This window comes from Acomys russatus, chromosome 8 (assembly GCF_903995435.1).
Source record: "Acomys russatus chromosome 8, mAcoRus1.1, whole genome shotgun sequence".
NCBI classification, from domain to species: domain Eukaryota; kingdom Metazoa; phylum Chordata; class Mammalia; order Rodentia; family Muridae; genus Acomys; species Acomys russatus.
Window position 1 is genome coordinate 41818114 of NC_067144.1, and position 17652 is coordinate 41835765.

Here is a 17652-nt window from a genome sequence, read left to right on the forward strand (position 1 = left end):
TCACCACAGATGATTGCTGTAAAATTAATACTAGACTCTTCATCTTTAATTACATTTTTATAATATAGTCTTTGACCAGTATATTATCTAAAATATTATCAGGTGTACATCTATTTCTTTATTCAAACAACTTTATTATTATTATTATTATTTTCGAGGCAGGGTTTCTCTGTGTAGCCTTGGTTGTCCTGGACTCACTTTGTAGACTGGGCAAGCCTACAAATCATGGCGATCTACCTGCCCTTGCTACCCCGAGTGCGGGACTACAGGCACGTGCTCCTCAACAAGCTTTAAACAACCTTTATTGCACTTCTGTCATGCTATACTCATTGTCTTACCGAACTCTATACATACACAGAACGTTCAGTTTCTTAATCAGTGATTTAGCATACATATAAACAGTGTAATTCAAATGCTGTGGTGAGCATTAGGTTTCAAAAGAAACAAAGGTAAGCAAGCCACAATAATTAATGCACATGATTCTGGAAAAGTCAGAAGCTGGAGATGATGAAATCTTAGGAGATGTCAGATGATGGATGGAGAATGGCTTATAATGGCTACAGGAGAGAAACTTAATAGGGTGGAGACATGGTTGTGGTAAGATACACACTGAAGCACTCCGTGAGTGGAGTAGCTGGAGAGGGATTCAGAGCAGGTGAGTGGACCATGGGGAATCACAAGATGAACAACCCAGAGTTAAAGGAGTGAAGAAATGACAGATGAAAGTGCTGAGGGAAACTGGTGGGACGATCTCTAGGAAGGAAAATATATGGGATATGTTCCTTGCTTGTGGGTTGACTGCCAGACAGTAAGCAATAATTGTATTAAAACACCGCCTACAACCAGGTCTTTATGTGGCCTTGTGGGATATTTAGATGTACACAACTTTATAAATGAATCACTTGTATGTATTTAAATTAGTCTGGTTAAAATTCCTTTTTAACCTTTTGAAACAAACAAACAAACAAACAAAAAACCCCAGTGTCTTAGCTGAGCCTTTATAACACAAGAATTAATTTTTAAATAAATCCAGAAGTCCATAAATCAAAATGTAGGAAAAAATAAAGAAAAAAAATATATTATGTAATCAATGATGTGGCTTAAAAATAATATCTTTCAAAAATAAATGTTTACAAGGTGACCTTATTAAGACCATATGTTAAAAATTAGCAGAGGCACTGACAAAAATAAATTCAATTTATACTTACTTTTAGTTGCTCAGAGAATATGAAAGCAATCACTTATTCACAGATAGGAAACATTTAGCATCTGATTTTCTAAATCACTCTAACCTGCCTTTCTATTACTTATCATCCTTAGCTCAAAATTAATTTTACTTTGTCTAATATATGCTCTTTCAGTTAATGAAAATATAAGACAGCAATAAATTTTCTTTGTTCACATGCTATTGAGAATGGGTGTTATGAGATAGTGGGTAGAGAAGTGACAGGAGGATATTGTATATCCATTAAATATTTAAATTTTTTGGTGCCAATTTAAATAGTTTTATTAGATATTGCATAGATACAGTGTTTAAAAAGTGCAATGTTCTCTCCCTGTGCACATGTTCCACGTTCAAGTATTGTGAGTGCCCAATAATTTACTGTAGCAGTTTAATTTTACTGCCATGTAACCTGCTAAATAAATATGGGTCCTTCAAATGTTTCCCTGTGGAACAATGCTACACCTCTGCTTGGACTGATTTAATCCACCTCCTCAATTGGTAGGGCCTGAAGAAGCACCACAGATGGATGGAGGGGCTTCCCCACCAGGGAAGCCGCCAGGCATCCCTCCAGGCATGCCACCAGTACTCTGGGACAGCTTGGTATGATGGGGTTGCAGACTTTCTCCAGTTCTTTCTGCTGATGTTCAAACTCTTCCTTCTCTGCAGTCTGATTCTTATCCAGCCAACTGATGACTTCATTACACTTGTCTAGAATCTTCTGTTTGTCCTCACCATTGATCTTGCCTTGACGTTTCTCACTTTCAACTGTTGCTTTCATGTTGAAGGCATAGGACTCTAGTGAACTCTTGGAGGAAACTTTATCTCTCTGCATCTCATCTTCAGCTTTGTACTTCTCGGCTCATTGGACCATGTGCTCAAATCTCTCTTGCTCAAACATCCCTGTCCTTGGTAAAGGTGATCTTGTTCTCCTTTCTGTGCTTTTATTTGCAGCAGAAACAGTGAGGATGCCATTGGTATCAATGTCGAAGGGGACTTCAATCTGAGGACACCACGGGGTGCTGGAGGAATGCCTGTGAGCTCAAACTCTCCCAGAAGGTTATTATCCTTGTTTGTGGCCCTTTCACCTTTATACACCTGGATGAGGACACCAGCTGGTGTTTGTCAGAGTAAGTAGTGAAAGTCTGTGTCTGCTTGGTAGGAAAAGTGGTGTTGTGCTCGATGAGGACAGTCATGACTACGCTAGCAGTTTCAATACCAAGAGAAAGAGGAGGGACATCCAAGAACAGCAAATCCTGAACATTCTCCAACTTGTCTCAAGATAGGATGGCTGCATGCACAGCTGCACCATAAGCAACAGATTCATAGATGTTAATGCTCCTATTCAGTTCTTTTCCACTGAAGAAGTCTTGCAGAAGCTTCTGAATCTTGGAGATTCTAGTAGAACTGCCAACCAGGACAATGCCATGGATCTGTGACTTGTTCAGTTTGGCATCTCAAAGCACCTTTTCTACAGGGTCCAGTGTGCCACGGAACAGGTCAGCATTCAATTCTTCAAATTGATCCTGGGAAATAGAGGTATAAAATTCGATTCCCTCATAAAGAGAATCAATGTTAACATTAGCCTGACTAGACTGTGCTGGAGGAGAAAGTGTGCTCAGCCCGTTCACAGGCAGTATGGAGATGCCTGACAGCTCTCTTGTTCTCACTGAGATCCTTCCTGTGTGTTCATTTAAACTCAGAAATGAAATAGTTGACCATTCGATTATCAAAATCTTCTCTACCTAAGTTGGTGTCTCCAGCTGTTGATTTGACTTCAAAAATTCCATCCTTAAGGGTTAGGACTGATACATCAAGACTACGACCTCGCAAGTCAAAAATCAACACATTCCTTTCAGCTCCAACCTTATCTAAACCATAAGCAGTAGCAGCAGCAGTTGGTTCATTGATAATTTGAAGTACATTGAGGCCAGCAATAGTTCCAGCATCTTTCGTTGCCTGCCGCTGAGAGTCACTGAAGTAAACTGCCACTGTAACCAGGACATTGGTATCATTATTCCCAAGGTAGACTTCAGTGATTTCCTTCATCTCAGTCAGAACTATAGAGGACACTTCCTCTGAGTAGAAACTTTTTGTCTCCCCTTCATATTCTACTTGGACCTTGGCCTGTCAGCATCATTCAGCACCATGAAGGACCAGTGCTTCTTATCAGATTGAACAATAGCATCATCAAACCTACATCCGATCAGATGTTTTGCACCAAAAACTGTGTTGGTGGGGTTCATTGCAATCCAGTTCTTGGCAGCATCCCCAATTAATCGCTCTGTGTCAGTAAAAGCAACGTGGCTTGGTGATGTTCGGTTACTCTGCGTATTGACAATTAGTTCCACTTTTCTATGCTGGAATTCACCCACACAGGAGTAGGCGGTGCCAAGATTGATGCCAACTGCAGGTCCCTTAGACATGGTTGCTTTCATGTAGTCCCAGCTGTGCTCATGACAAGACCACACAAATCCTTGAAAATTGCCACCATGTTCAATGAGCAAATATTTAAAATTTTATAGCTGCCAATAATCTACACAAATTTAGCCATCTGTTTTCCGGTATTGCCTGTATACAGTGAGGTTATTTCCATAAGTCACTGCAAGAGTAGAAGAAAGCCCTCATCATGGACTAATCCATCCTCCTGTGTTCTCCCAACAGAGATTTTAGTGTCTGAGTCATCCATAGACTCTGGTCCAGTTTCTCCTTTGAGTTCCTGCTCTGGACTCCAGCAGTGATGGATTGTGGCCTGAGAGTTATAAATTAAATGAGCCTTTCCTTCTACAAGTTGCTTTTAGTCATGGTCTTTATCACTGTAATAGAAACCCCACATAAGATAAAGGTATTTCCTGTTTCTAGATAATTGCCTAAGAATGCATTTACCTAGGGTCAATCTGAAAGGCAGGCAGAGCTTGATACAACTGCAGTAAAAGGGTGTCATGTCATATTTCGGCCTGGCAGCAGGACTCTGTAGCATCATTCGCAACATACTAGCTTTGCAAGCTTGTAAGATGCAACACTGTGATGGCCATGGACTCTGTCTTGAAGGTTTCATGGTGTCACCCACACAAGCAACGTTCAGCCGAATCAAAGTCAATGCAGGAAGGCTGTGCAAGGCTTCATATAAAGCTATCATGATGAGTCCTAAGTTGCAACAGAGATACCAAAATATTGGATATACCAGACCAATGAAATATTCACTAAAGCGCACTGATGGCATTGAGTAGATATGGCTTAAGAGAGAATTTGTGTATACTTCAAGCAAAAGAGCTAGGAAAGCAGTACTAATAAAGCCATTTGGAGCAAGGATGATTTTATCATGAGCCCTAGATACTGAATAATCAGGTGCAGTTTTGTTATTTCTTCTGTTGGTGACATATTAATATGCAATATCACATTCCTCCCTTTTAGAATGGAAATATTTACTTAGGACCATTCTTTATTAGAACTATTTTTCCATAAGAGCACCCTATAAAAAGACTGTCTTGGGTCTCAGAAGACTTAGACTTTTAAACATTTCTGGAAATATTTTTTAACCTATGGGAAATTTTATATTTTAGAGTGAATGAATTTTGCATTATGAGATGAATTTTAGCTCTGGGACAATGACTAGAAAGTAAGCACTTCATAGATACAGGGCTGAGTGTCAATCTCAGAGGACGTGGAGTGGTTATTGCTAATAGTCATTGCAAAGTGAATTGATGTAGAGTCACTTAGGAGATAAGCCTCTGGGCTTGGCAAATGGGGACCTATTATATTGGCTTAATTGAGATTGAAAGTACCACTCTAGTTGTAGGATTGAAAAAAAATAGAGAAGGCAAGCATGAACACTACTAGACTTTATTTTTCTCTTCTCCTTCCCATGGATGCAATATGACCAACTGTGTCAAGTTTTTTCTCCATGACTTCTCTGCCATTGTGGACTGTACCCATGAACTGTGAGCTGAAAATAGCATTTAATTTATTTTAAAATTATTTCATCCTAGAGACATATAAAGTATCTAAAACAGTACCTTACAAATTAGGCTATAAAAGTTGAATGAGTAGGGGCTAGTTAAATAGCTCAACAGGTAAATGATTGCTGACACACCTGGCAACTTGATTTGATTACTCTAGTTCACATGGTAGAAGGAGAGGACAGATTCCTGCATATTTACCTTAGTCATCTGAAAAACCTCCGTGATGCATTTGGGCATGCACATACACAAGTAGACAGAAAGTACACACACACACACACACACACACACACACACACACACACAAAGTAGATATACATTTAAAATGAAATATTTTCAGTTAAATGAAAATTAATATAATTAGTGATATTTATCTTACAAAAGGTTTAAAGTTTTTAAGAAAGAAGAAAATTTATGTCAGAATCCATTGGTATAAAGAAATAGAGGTTAGAAAAAGACAACCTGAGACAATCTCATTTAGATTTGCCAGTGGTCATTTATGTCCTGTTTTTTCCTTTCCCACAAGGGCCACACAGGGCTATCTTGGCAATGATAGCTCAACTCGAGTTGGTATGTGCTTTAATAGAACAAGCTTTCGAAAGCAATGACCAAAGGAATAAAGTTGTGTTTCAAATTGTGTTCCTCCAGTTCTCAAAAAATACAAGAGAAGATTGGATGTTTAACGTGGTCCTCAAAAATCAGGCTCAGCTGTCAAGTGGCAGAAGCCTTTCCTCTGTAGAGTGTTTTTTCAAGCAACTACATGATCGCCTAGGGCTGGGGAAAAGGAGTGTGTGAAAAGAAGGAGTATATAAGATAGAGCAATGTAAGAGATAAATATAAAAATTAAAATTCATCAAACAAAGGGTAAAACAATCTAACTTTGTTTCTTTTCTTTATAAATATCTCAATTTCCCTTTTTCTTCCAAAAAAAATGTTTTCAGATACAATCAGCTGAATAACTGTCCTCCATACTTATCTTCTGGGTAACTACCATCAATTGCATTTTAGGGGGCTGTTATCACAATAGTATCTCCTGTCTACTTAGGCTTTAAAACACAAACACACACATATTGCATATATGTATATGTGTGTGTGTGTGTGCGTAAAAAATGCTAAATTAACTACTCCCATTAAAGATCATAAAGATCATTAGATTTGAGATGACAAGAATGTATACTCACACACCTTCATGACAAACAAGATTAAAATTTGTAGTACTCAGCATGCTATTTTTCAATTAGTTCATGCTCAGTGGAGGAATGTATAAATGACATTAGAGTTCACTTAGATTTAAGAAAATACTAATTTTTACTTATAGTTATTTGCTTAACATAGCATTTCAATAATGAAATATTTTTGTAGGCCTAAAGAAAAGAATAGCATTTGGTGGAATGGTAATTCCAGATTTAAAAAAAAAAGCAAGCAATTTGTACAATGTCATATTCATATTTTCACTTATTCAAAATATTTAGTTATTGCAATGAAAATAATAATATAGGCTTTTAAGTTTGTTACACTCATTAAATATTTTAAGGACAATGCATATAGTAAACCTAGACCCCCTCTTCAGACCTAGCCAATGGACAGCACATTCTTCACAGTTCTGTGGAGAGCAGGGACTGACTCTGACATGAACTCTGGTGCCCCCTATTTGACCACATCCCCTTGGTGGGGAAACCTAGTGGCACTCAGAGGAAGGAGAAGCAGGCTATCCAGATGAGACTAGATGGTGTGATCATATGATGGGGGAGGACGTCTGCTTCTGTCACAGGTCTAGGGGTGGGGAATACAGGGTGAAAGAGGTATTGAGACATGAATGGGAAGATACAAATAAGCAGATCACAATTGGTATGTAATCTGAATAAATTATTTTTAAAAGCAAAATCAAATATTTTATCCCCATAATAATCTAAGGAGATAAATAATATTAATGCTTTTCTTGTTTGTAGGGAGATCAAACTCTCATAACAATAAAATATTATATGAAAGCCAGTGAGATGGCTCTACTTGTAAACGTGTTTGTTGCCAAGTCTAGAAACTCAGTTTGGTCCTTGGAATTCACATAGTGGAGTGAATTCACAATAACTACATATTGTTCTTTGTTGTCCATATGTCATCTGTGATGAGCTAAAATTAATGCAATATGTATCTGTATAATTAATCTATTCATTCACTAAAATGATGCAGTTATTTGAAGCGTGAAATAACACAAGTGAAATTAATACAGTGGACGTTAGAAGATAACCGCATATGTTGTGGGGATTCTTAGAAGAAAATTTATTTAAATAACAGCTTGGAAAGTAATGAAAATTAACATGCATTACCTTTTTCATTCAAAGAAATTTTTAATAAAGTTCTTTCTCCAGATTTCAAACATATATGTGTGTGTATATATATATATGTATGTGTGTATATATATATATATATATATATATATATATATATATATATATATAGTTTTAAAAGATTACGGAGCATTATAAAATGATTCAAAATGAAATTCTAAGGTCTCGGACTTTGATAAGTTACTATACAAATGTCAGTGTCACAATTTATAAACCAAACTACTAGTAGATACATTCAAATTTTGATTCTCTGTGTTGTAAACAATGGTACTAGAAAACTATGACATCTAATTTATGGACAATATGGCCATTATAATTTATAACTAGAAACATTCTATAAACAGCATTAGGTAATAACCTCACCTGTAGCTGTTATTTATATATGATAAAACATACTCCTTTTTTTATAACTGACTTGGATAATTTGGAGTTAGTTCTACTGTGATAAGAAACACTAGAAAACTGAGAAGACATTTCTGCCTGTGTATATGTAGAAGTTTCTGGGAAGGATTGATATTTGAATGTTCCTTTATGAAAATGCCAGCCTCTAATCACAAAACTCAAAGAATAAGTTTACTCTCTAGGATGAACTTGGATGGTTGTCTTTCTTCCCCAATCCTCAATCCCTGTGCACCATGGTCTTGGAACCTTTTGACTTAATAGCAAAAGTAAATAGTCAATCTAAAAAAGAAGCCTCTGTGTGTCCTTTTAGTTTCAGGAGCTTTTGTTTAGTAAATAACATTTGGTATAAATAAATATACACTTCAGTGAAAGATTCTAAGAACGTGAATACATTGCAAGGTAAATTTTTTCTATCAGATTCATATTTGAAGTTATAATGAAGCTATTATGGAGCAATGTAAAACAATATCTGCAAAGAACTGATGAATAAGAACATTTTTAAGAGGAAAAGGAAAGTAATTACACTGTTGAGAACATTTAGCTGTACAAACTACTAAACTCTTTGTTTGAAAAGAAAAAGAATCAGAGTAAAAATCTCCATAAACCACCCTTTTATTTTAGCTTAATATAGTAATAAGAAGCATTACACTGGGATAAAGACATTAGATATTCCAAACGGAAATATATAAAAATTCAAAAATAACCAAAGTTAAAATATAAGCACCTAGGAAAAATATAATTTTATAGACTATACATGTGAATATGTCTTTGGAAGTACATTTCAAGATTACATAAAGATGGTCATAATGTATCACTTCACCAAGTTCCAAAACACTTCTATAGTAACTAATATCTTCTATTAAAAGTTATATTGCTAGTATCTGTTCACTCTAATTATGATATAGTTTGTCAGCAAATAATACCTTTAAGATTACTATATTTAACTTCAATACAGAATAAAATTATAGAAGTATATATATACATTTATTTTAAGGAAAATATGTGTAAATTTTCTAATACAATGCTTAAAATGGAAGATTAAAGAATAATTATTGATTTAGAAGAAAACTATGGTGCTTACATACTGTTCCCATTCATTATTAATTCATTTAGACTGTAGTCTTTTCTATGTGACTTAAGTTATATGCAAACATTTATACAAGCCTGTGGTTCCTTTAACTTTCTTAGAAGACCCTACAAACCCAAGATGGATGGTAACTTGAAAACTTACCCCGTTTAATGGATATGTTTTCCATCCTAGCTCTCCCATCACTGTAGTTGTATCAAGCAACACAACTAGAATTAAATAGAGAAAACTCACATGAGTCTCTCAACCAATGCAAAATTATATCAATATTAGTTACATCATTAATATCGAATACCCCTACCATTTGTTCATCACAATAGCTTTAAAAGCACTGCTCCTTTGAAATTACTTATATTTCCTATTATCACAATTAAAGTGAAAAACATAAAATGGTTATGAATTAATACAAAAATACTTCATATGAATTTGCTTTAATAATACTAAATGACACCGATAGTCAAATAACAATTACAAGGCTATTTTAAATATAACAGATTTTTTCATACAGATTTAATGACATAATCCACACTGCATATTCTCTAACATTCATGCACGGTCTGTTAGAAAAAACTATACTAACACAGGCCTCTGTGCCTTGTTGTTGCTATTAAATTCTTATGTAAACATCAGCAAAAATGAAGATGATTATTTCTGAATAAACCATAGCCTTCAATGCTAGGATAGTAACTTCTAATTGAAGTAAAAACAAAATTTAAAACTATGAATCTTTTGCTAACCAAAGGTAACTCAAAATCTGGTAAAAGAAAACAAGCCACAAACTGCAAAAAAACCCAAACAAACCAAACCAAACCAAAACAACAACAACAACAACAAAAAAAAAACAATCCCTCCCAAAACAAACCTCCACTGAAAGATGAGACAAGGAACTGAATTGAAGGTTTTCCTCTAAACAGGAAGAGTAAAGACTTAACAGGTGTTCAATAGATTTAGCAAACAGGGAAATGGAAAGGAAACTGCTTTATGTCTGTATCTCAGTCCTCACAGCATTGGAATCATCAGCAATACAAGTGACCACAAACACTAGTTGGAATTGGTAAAACAGTGATACTATACATTACTGGGTACATGTGAAGTGATCAGGGAAAGAGGAAAGGGCATGTTCATTGGGGATGAGGGAGGGAGGAATATACAGAAGAGGGGGAAGGCTAAGGGGAAGAGTAGGGTACAAGTGAGCTGATGAAGACATGTTAAAAGAAGGCTCTTTGGGGAAAGGGAATGAGGTAAATACAGGAGGGAGGAACAGAAAATGACAATAAGGATGTCTGGAAAAGTCATAAAGAAATTACAATTAAGTATCTGACAAAACCTGCAATACACATAATTCTATGTATAAATATACATATATTGTTTAAATAAACTTAATCACCTGAGCTGAGACCATAATTCTTTCAATATTCCTTGAGGCCCCATGAAATAATCTCTTTCCTACTTTATACTCTGGCATTTGTTGTATGTTTTCTGTCTCTACAGCTTTACATTTTCCAATGTAGAAATTAGATATCCCATGACACACTATTTTGAGCCTATGTTTTTTACTTGGCATTGCGGAGCTGGCCTTTATCCTTGATGCTACCTGAGTCAGTAATGTGTTTCTTTTCATGGCTAATAACTAACTCTTCATTATATGGAATTCCTACTTGATTGACATATGAACTTTCTATAGTTGAAGACAATTATATTTAATGCTATTTTAATTTTCCTATCATTTCTTTTTAGGGAAAATAATTAGAAATTCTGACTATAATAGAAATTGTACATCTCCAATGGCAGTTCGTATTGATACCTAGTTGCCCCAAGTACAAGACACTGGCATTTCCTATATCTCTAGGTCATCCTGACTTATTTTTTGCTGCTTTATTTTGTTTTGTTGTTTTTAAGTTCACTCCCAATAATGATGAAATAATTACCATTTTCAATAACAAGAACGATATTATACAAGAAAAACACTATTGTTTTCTACATGGTTCATTCTCCTAATTTGGATGTATCTATTGATGGATTGATATCGCTATATATTTTTTAACATAGTTTTGGTTTTAATTTAATTTTGGTTTTTATAAGTTGCCCAATGTGGCTTTGAACTCCTTTTATAATATAGAGAGACATTAAACCTGCCTCTCTTCTGTTTCAGCATCCCAAGTATTTGGCATAATAATCTCAGCCATCAACCTTAGCTTCATTCATTCATTCATTATTTATTTATTTATTTATTTACTTAGTCGTTCATTCAGTTAGCCATTCATTTATTCATTTTTTTCCTGACTAACCTACTGCCGGCTCATTATAACACTAATGCTATAGTTTGAGATTATATCATAGTCTACTAGGGAGCAAGAAAAAAAACTAGCAAATTAGTTTGCATACACTGAATATAATAAACCATTTAATTTGCATTTTGCGTTTTTCTGTATGAACTACTTCTTCAAAATGTGAATTGCTTCTGAAAAGAAATTTCTCTTGTTGAAATATTCTAGTTAATAAATTGAGAAGAAATGACCAAACTAGGATGCATTATTTGCTGTTGCTAAAGAATTAATATATTTAGCTAATGGTTTTTCATGGCTGCTTACATCAGAAAAAGAAATAAAATGGGACATAAATGGCTAGAGCTTCAAAACACTTTCTTTATAGTTTAATTTACTCAATCTCAGTACACAAGTCTAACATGCTTGGAAACAATAACAACCAAAAATTAATATGTGCAGTAAAGAGTACACATACACACATGCACACTGGCTTGCTTCAGTGTGCTCACAACTGCAGAAAAACATAACATGAAAGTAGTTAGTTAAAAATTATAATATAACCGTGTTATTAAGCAAAAGGTATTTTATTTTGCAGATGTATTTAAGAATGACGGAATATGCAACTTCAGTGTCTATATTAGGCCATTGAAGATTATTATATTGCTTATGTGGAACATGTATGCTTTGAAAATATTTGTCATTTCTCTAGTAGGTGGCAGGATGATCAACTGAATTAAGACATGATGATCTCTCCTTCCAGTAATCTCTGAGTATCTTAAGTATCTTTATGATTAATGACATGAAAGGCATATCTGCATTCTCATGTATACTATAATAATTCTTATAGCTACCAAGAAATGGCAGCAACTCATCAAACATTGAAAGATAAAGAAAATATAATACAGAGATGGGGGAGGGAGGAGAGAGGGAAAGTGAGAGCTAGAGTGAGGAAGAAGTACTATGCAGGAATGAAAAAAAAAATCCTTCCCTTCCTTTCCCATCACAAGGAAACTTGTTAATATGGATGAAATAAACCACAAGAAAGTATATGTGTAGCAGGATATCTTCCATCTGTGGAATCTAAAAATATTGATCTCTCAGAAGTTGAGTGTATAATAGTTGCTATGAGGGGCTGGAGAATTTGGGGCAGCCAGAGATGAGAAAACTCTGATGAGTTCATATTAAGTTCTCCCGTGGTGCCTGGCAGCAGTGCAAATGCCAATGACTATTGTAGTACTCATTTAAGAAAATCTACAAGTAATGACATTGATACGATATTGACATGAATAGAAAAAAAAGTGCAAAGAATGGAATAAGGATGTCTTCATTGCCTTAAAGCATTTTCCCTAATCTCCTTTGAATATTTCCCTGTCCATATTTATCCTTTTCTCTTTGTGATCTGTTTTCCCATTTTATGATATAATGACAGTGTGGCTTTGTTAAGAATTGTTTATAATCTGTGCAGAATGCTAAACTGCTTATATTATCCTTCTATGATTTCTCCATTTGTTTCTTTGTGATTTCCACTGCAATAATTTTAATTGATTTTGAAATCTTTTTTAATCTTTTGAAGGTCTTGAATGTTGTGTGCCTTCTTAAAATTTCACATATAGTTAGAATTACTTTGTTCATAAACATATTGCTTAGAATCTTTATAAAAATAAATCTTCTTGCTAAAAAAGAGATAAAAAGGGAGAACAAATCATGAAAATATTCACTGTAAAGAAATGACAAATGCCTATCTCTTAGATGTATAGCAGACAGAGAGGATCTTTCCCCATCCTGTAGACTGCCTCTTAAGTGGGCTATGAAACTGAATTGATTTCTCAGAAGAAGAAATATAAGTGTCTAAGAAATATCTTAAAATGTGTCCCCATTCCTACCAAAGAAATGAAATTTAAATGCACTTCAAAACATCATCTTTCTCTAGTAACAATGACTAATGTTAAGAAACAAAAGACAACAAAGACTGGCAGGACATAGGTAATGAGAAAATATATTACACTGTTTGTGAGAGTGCAAACTGGTGCAGCCACTATGGAAGTCAGTGAAGCAATTCCTCAAGGAAGAAATAGAAATATGCAATACCACTTCTAGGCATATACCCAAAAAAGGTTCTATTTGCTACTACAGAGACACATGCTCATCCATGTTCATAGCTGCTCTATTCATAATATCTAGGACATGGAAACAGCTTAGATGTCAACCACCTGATGAATGGATAATGCACACATGGTACCTATATATAATGGAATTTTATTCAGATGTAAAAAAAAAACAGAAATTATCATTTTTAAAGGTAAATGGATGTAGCTGGAAATAACCATTCCAAGTAGAGTAACTAGATCCACAAAGACAAATAAAACATGTTCTCACTAATAGTGAATCTTTGTGTCTAATATTTAGGATTATGTTTTAATTTATAATACGTAAAGAGTAAAGGAACTAGGCATGGGCCATCCATACATGGTGTGAAGAAGGAAAGACCTTATGGGAGGGGAAATAGCAAAAAACTGATTACATGAAATGGAATAAAAAGAATTATGCAAATTGGGTTAAGTATCTAAGAGATAAAATATAGGGCAGAAAAAAATGGGTGGGGTCGGATGGGGATACATAGCATACCAGAGATGTTCAGAAAAATTATATACAAATTCTTTTTACTATATGAAATCTGTTTTTTTTTTTCATATTAATGGACTTAATTGGAGTTCACCTGCTCAGCTAAGAATGCTCCATCAAGAAGCCATATCGTGCCAAATAAAAGTCCTCTGTTAGAGGTGGGCTACCTTTCTTGGAGTTATTTCTCAAAGGTGTCCAGGAGTTCATCAAAATAATATAGACTATTTCTATTGCTCTTGGACACAAACACACACACACACACACACACACACACACACATACACACACACATACACACTTGATAATAACAACCAATTGCAGAAGATACCACATACATTAGTAACAGCATATGGAGCAATCAGATTAATGCTAACCATGGAGCCTTCTCATATGCTGATTAGTTTTCATAGTACTGGAAAAAGATTACAGGCTGATGAGAGAAAAAATTACATTAACTATAATAATGACCTATATGGCAAGATATGGCTATGGAATCAATGGCAGAGCAAATGTTGCAGGGCAACCAACCATGTTGTAAACTCACTTAAAGTCTCTTCTACAGGGAGACTTTTATGCCTGGTACTGTTAATTTGCCAGGAAGCCATGTTTGGGACATGCACAGGCCCAAAGGTTAAATCTAGTACTAGTTTTCCACTGTATGGGCACAATAACAAGCTGCTTACAATATCGATATCTCTACAACCATAGACTAGTAAACTCTCAGACTTCATCAGAGAAGCTTCTTTGTGTAGTGAAAAGCAGCTACTCAGGGATTATAGAGGAAGAGAAGCCAGAACATTGTAAGAGCCAAACATCAGGACAGAAGCTTAAGAATGTCTCCCAGACATGGCATAACAACTGCGCTCTTTTTGCATAGCAACTGTGGATGTAAAAGACGTACACAAGATGAAGCCAATTAACATTTTTATATGGAAATGGGAGGGGATCATTAGTTCCAACAATAACTGAGATTATTTTGACAGTTGATGGCTTCTTGAGTAGCAAGATAGAGGTTTTGTTTTTGTTTTTGTTTTTGCCTTTGATAATTTTTAAGGATGGTCTTCAGTTAGTCAACCAAGCTCCAATGGATGGCCTCACAACTAAGAGTATAAGTCAGCACAAATTAGATTGCATGAATTATTAATAAAAGAAAGGGAGATATGAAGTTGGGGTATGGTCCGGAGGTGGTGGATGGTTCTTGGAGGATCTAGGTAAATGATTAGAAGGTAAATGTGGTTAATATACATTATATGAAAATTTCAAGTGATATTAGTAGTATTATAATAGACTAATTAATAATACTTTTTCTTTGTCACCAGTGTTTTTTACGTGACTAATGCTTATACAGTGTATTCAGTGTTTTTAATTTTTGATTATCCCATCTTTTAATTATACATCTTTCTTGAGGTATAACTGAAATACAAAGATTTGGCATATTTAATATTTATAACTTAATAAAATAAAAATACACCCACAAACCCATTAATTCAATAAATTATAAGTATCACCTTCAAAGATTCTCTTCTGCCTCCTGTTGATTTTCTTCTACTGTCTACCAATACTTTTGGGTTATACAAATAGTATTACTTAGAACAGCCATTGTGTTACATAGTAGATTCTTGGAATTTATTAACCTAGTATATCTGAAACTTTGTATTCATCGAGCAGTATCAGGCTATGTATTTCCTCAGGCCCACACAGCCACCCTCCCATTGAAAGGCTACATAAAGTAATGCAGTGTTTGTCTTTAACATCTGGATCACTGTACACTGCACAGGATTTCTGAAGTCTACCCATGTTGAGACAATTAAGGAGACTTTGTTGTTCCTTATGGAAGAAGAAAACTCAATGGTATATAGCTATCATCATTCTTTACTCAACTTTTTTTCTTTATAAAAGATAGTTAAGTTGTCCGTACATATTTTCCATTTTGTTTAATTTCCTGATAAATAGGAAAGCACAGATTTCAACATTCTGATTTAGATTCTCTTTTTTAAAAGTTTTTTTTTTGTTTTTTACAGATACGTTTATATTATTACACACACACATATATATATAATAAAAAAGTTACATACAGAAAGAAGAAACAATACAATTCTTTTAATAATCACCCTAGAAGTAGAAAACTTCATTTATCCTTTTTTCTTTTTTTACTTTGGTGAATCAGAAAACAATACTTTTGCCTTTGCTGTTTTATACAGAAAATTCATAGGTACTATCAATAAAGAAACACATGAAAACCTGACACTTAGAGAGAGAACTGTTAAATCCCACCAACACCTAGATTTATGAACTGAATTTATAGAGTTTCCAAAACTTACTAATAAAATGGCTGGTGAATTATTTGGTTAATTGACTTAACTACAATCCTTCCTAGATATTTTGGTGGCTTAGCTTTTAGTAGTCATAATAGCAAATTAATTAAAAAAATAAAAGAAGACATACGTATATTATTAATAGTGCAGAGTTTTTTGGGGGAGAGGGAATAATTTACTAGCTTTCAGAAACAAGAATTCTTAATTGCTGTATTTTTATATTAAACACTGTCTTTAAAAAAAATCTAGTACCATTTTAAAAATATCACATTATAGACAAGTAAATGATGCATTGATATTAAAATAATTCTGAAAACTCTTAAGTTTAATATCATTACAGTAAATTAATATTTTAATTTCACCATTTGTTTCATATGCATAATCCCACAATGCAGATTTCCCAAACTAATTACACTGAACCCAACAAGGTGAGAGCTCCCCCTGCTGGCTTTAGACAAAAGGCATCCACTGCCTGCAGGAGTGTGAAATCACTGTAAACCCAGCAGGAGAAAAACAAATTATAGCAGCAATTCAATATAAAGTCAGTAGATTTTCATTCTAAATAGTACAGCAATGGTTTAAATTGTACTTTGTTATGGAATATAACTCAAAATACAAATTTTACCAAGTAAAGCTCAAAATGTAATTATTTGTTTAAATAATGAGAAATTAAATAAGCAAAAAATAAATACTAGGGTGATATTAACACGATAGTGTTTTGAAACTTTTCCTTTTATAATTAATTTATTTGTTCACTTCACATATCCGTCGTGGCTCCCTCCCTCCGCCTTTCCTGGTCCCACCCAATCCCACCCTTCCCCTAGTCCTCAGAAGGCAGGATGCTCTTCCTATACCAAGCCACCCCAGATCAAGTGGCATCAGGACTCAGAACATCCTCTTTCCTTGTGACGTAGCTAGGCAACCCCGCGATTTGAGAGTGATCATAAAGCAGCCAACTGAATCCCTGTCAGAGACAGCCCTTACTCCCCTTACTAGGCTACCCATATGAAGCCTGATCTGCCCATTGGCTACATCTGAGTAGAGGGCATAGGTACAGACCATGGTTCTCGCTTGGTGCTTCCGTCTCAGCCAGCCCGTCTGGACCTTGGTCTGTTGCCTCTGTTGCTCTTTTTGTGGAGCTCCTGTCCTTCTATCCTTCCTCCTACTTTTCTGTCGGACTCCCTAAGCTTCACCCACTCTTTGATTCTGAGTCTCAGTAACTGTTTCCATCTGCTGCTGTGTGGAGCCTCTCAGAGGACAGCTTTGCTGGGTTCCTGTCTGCAACCACACCAAAATATTGTTTATAGTGTCAGGGTTTGGCTCTCTCCTATGGGGTGGGTCTCAGGTTGGGCTAGGCGTTGTTTGGGCATTCCCTCAATCTCTGCTCTGCTCTGAACACCTTGTAGTCAGGGTAAAATTTGGGTCGAAGTGTT

General features: G+C 35.1%; 1 protein-coding gene and 1 pseudogene across 1 annotated transcript in view; both read right to left on the reverse strand.

The window, feature by feature from the left end:
• The window catches only part of LOC127192792 (ephrin type-A receptor 6), an 877103-nt gene that overhangs the window by 799832 nt on the left and 59619 nt on the right, over positions 1 to 17652 (reverse strand). The window contains exon 2 of the mRNA XM_051150102.1: positions 9160 to 9224. Within this exon, the coding sequence (XP_051006059.1) occupies positions 9160 to 9224 (65 nt within the window). The remainder of the gene's footprint in view (positions 1 to 9159; positions 9225 to 17652) is intronic.
• LOC127192790 (heat shock cognate 71 kDa protein-like) lies at positions 1704 to 3660 on the reverse strand (annotated as a pseudogene).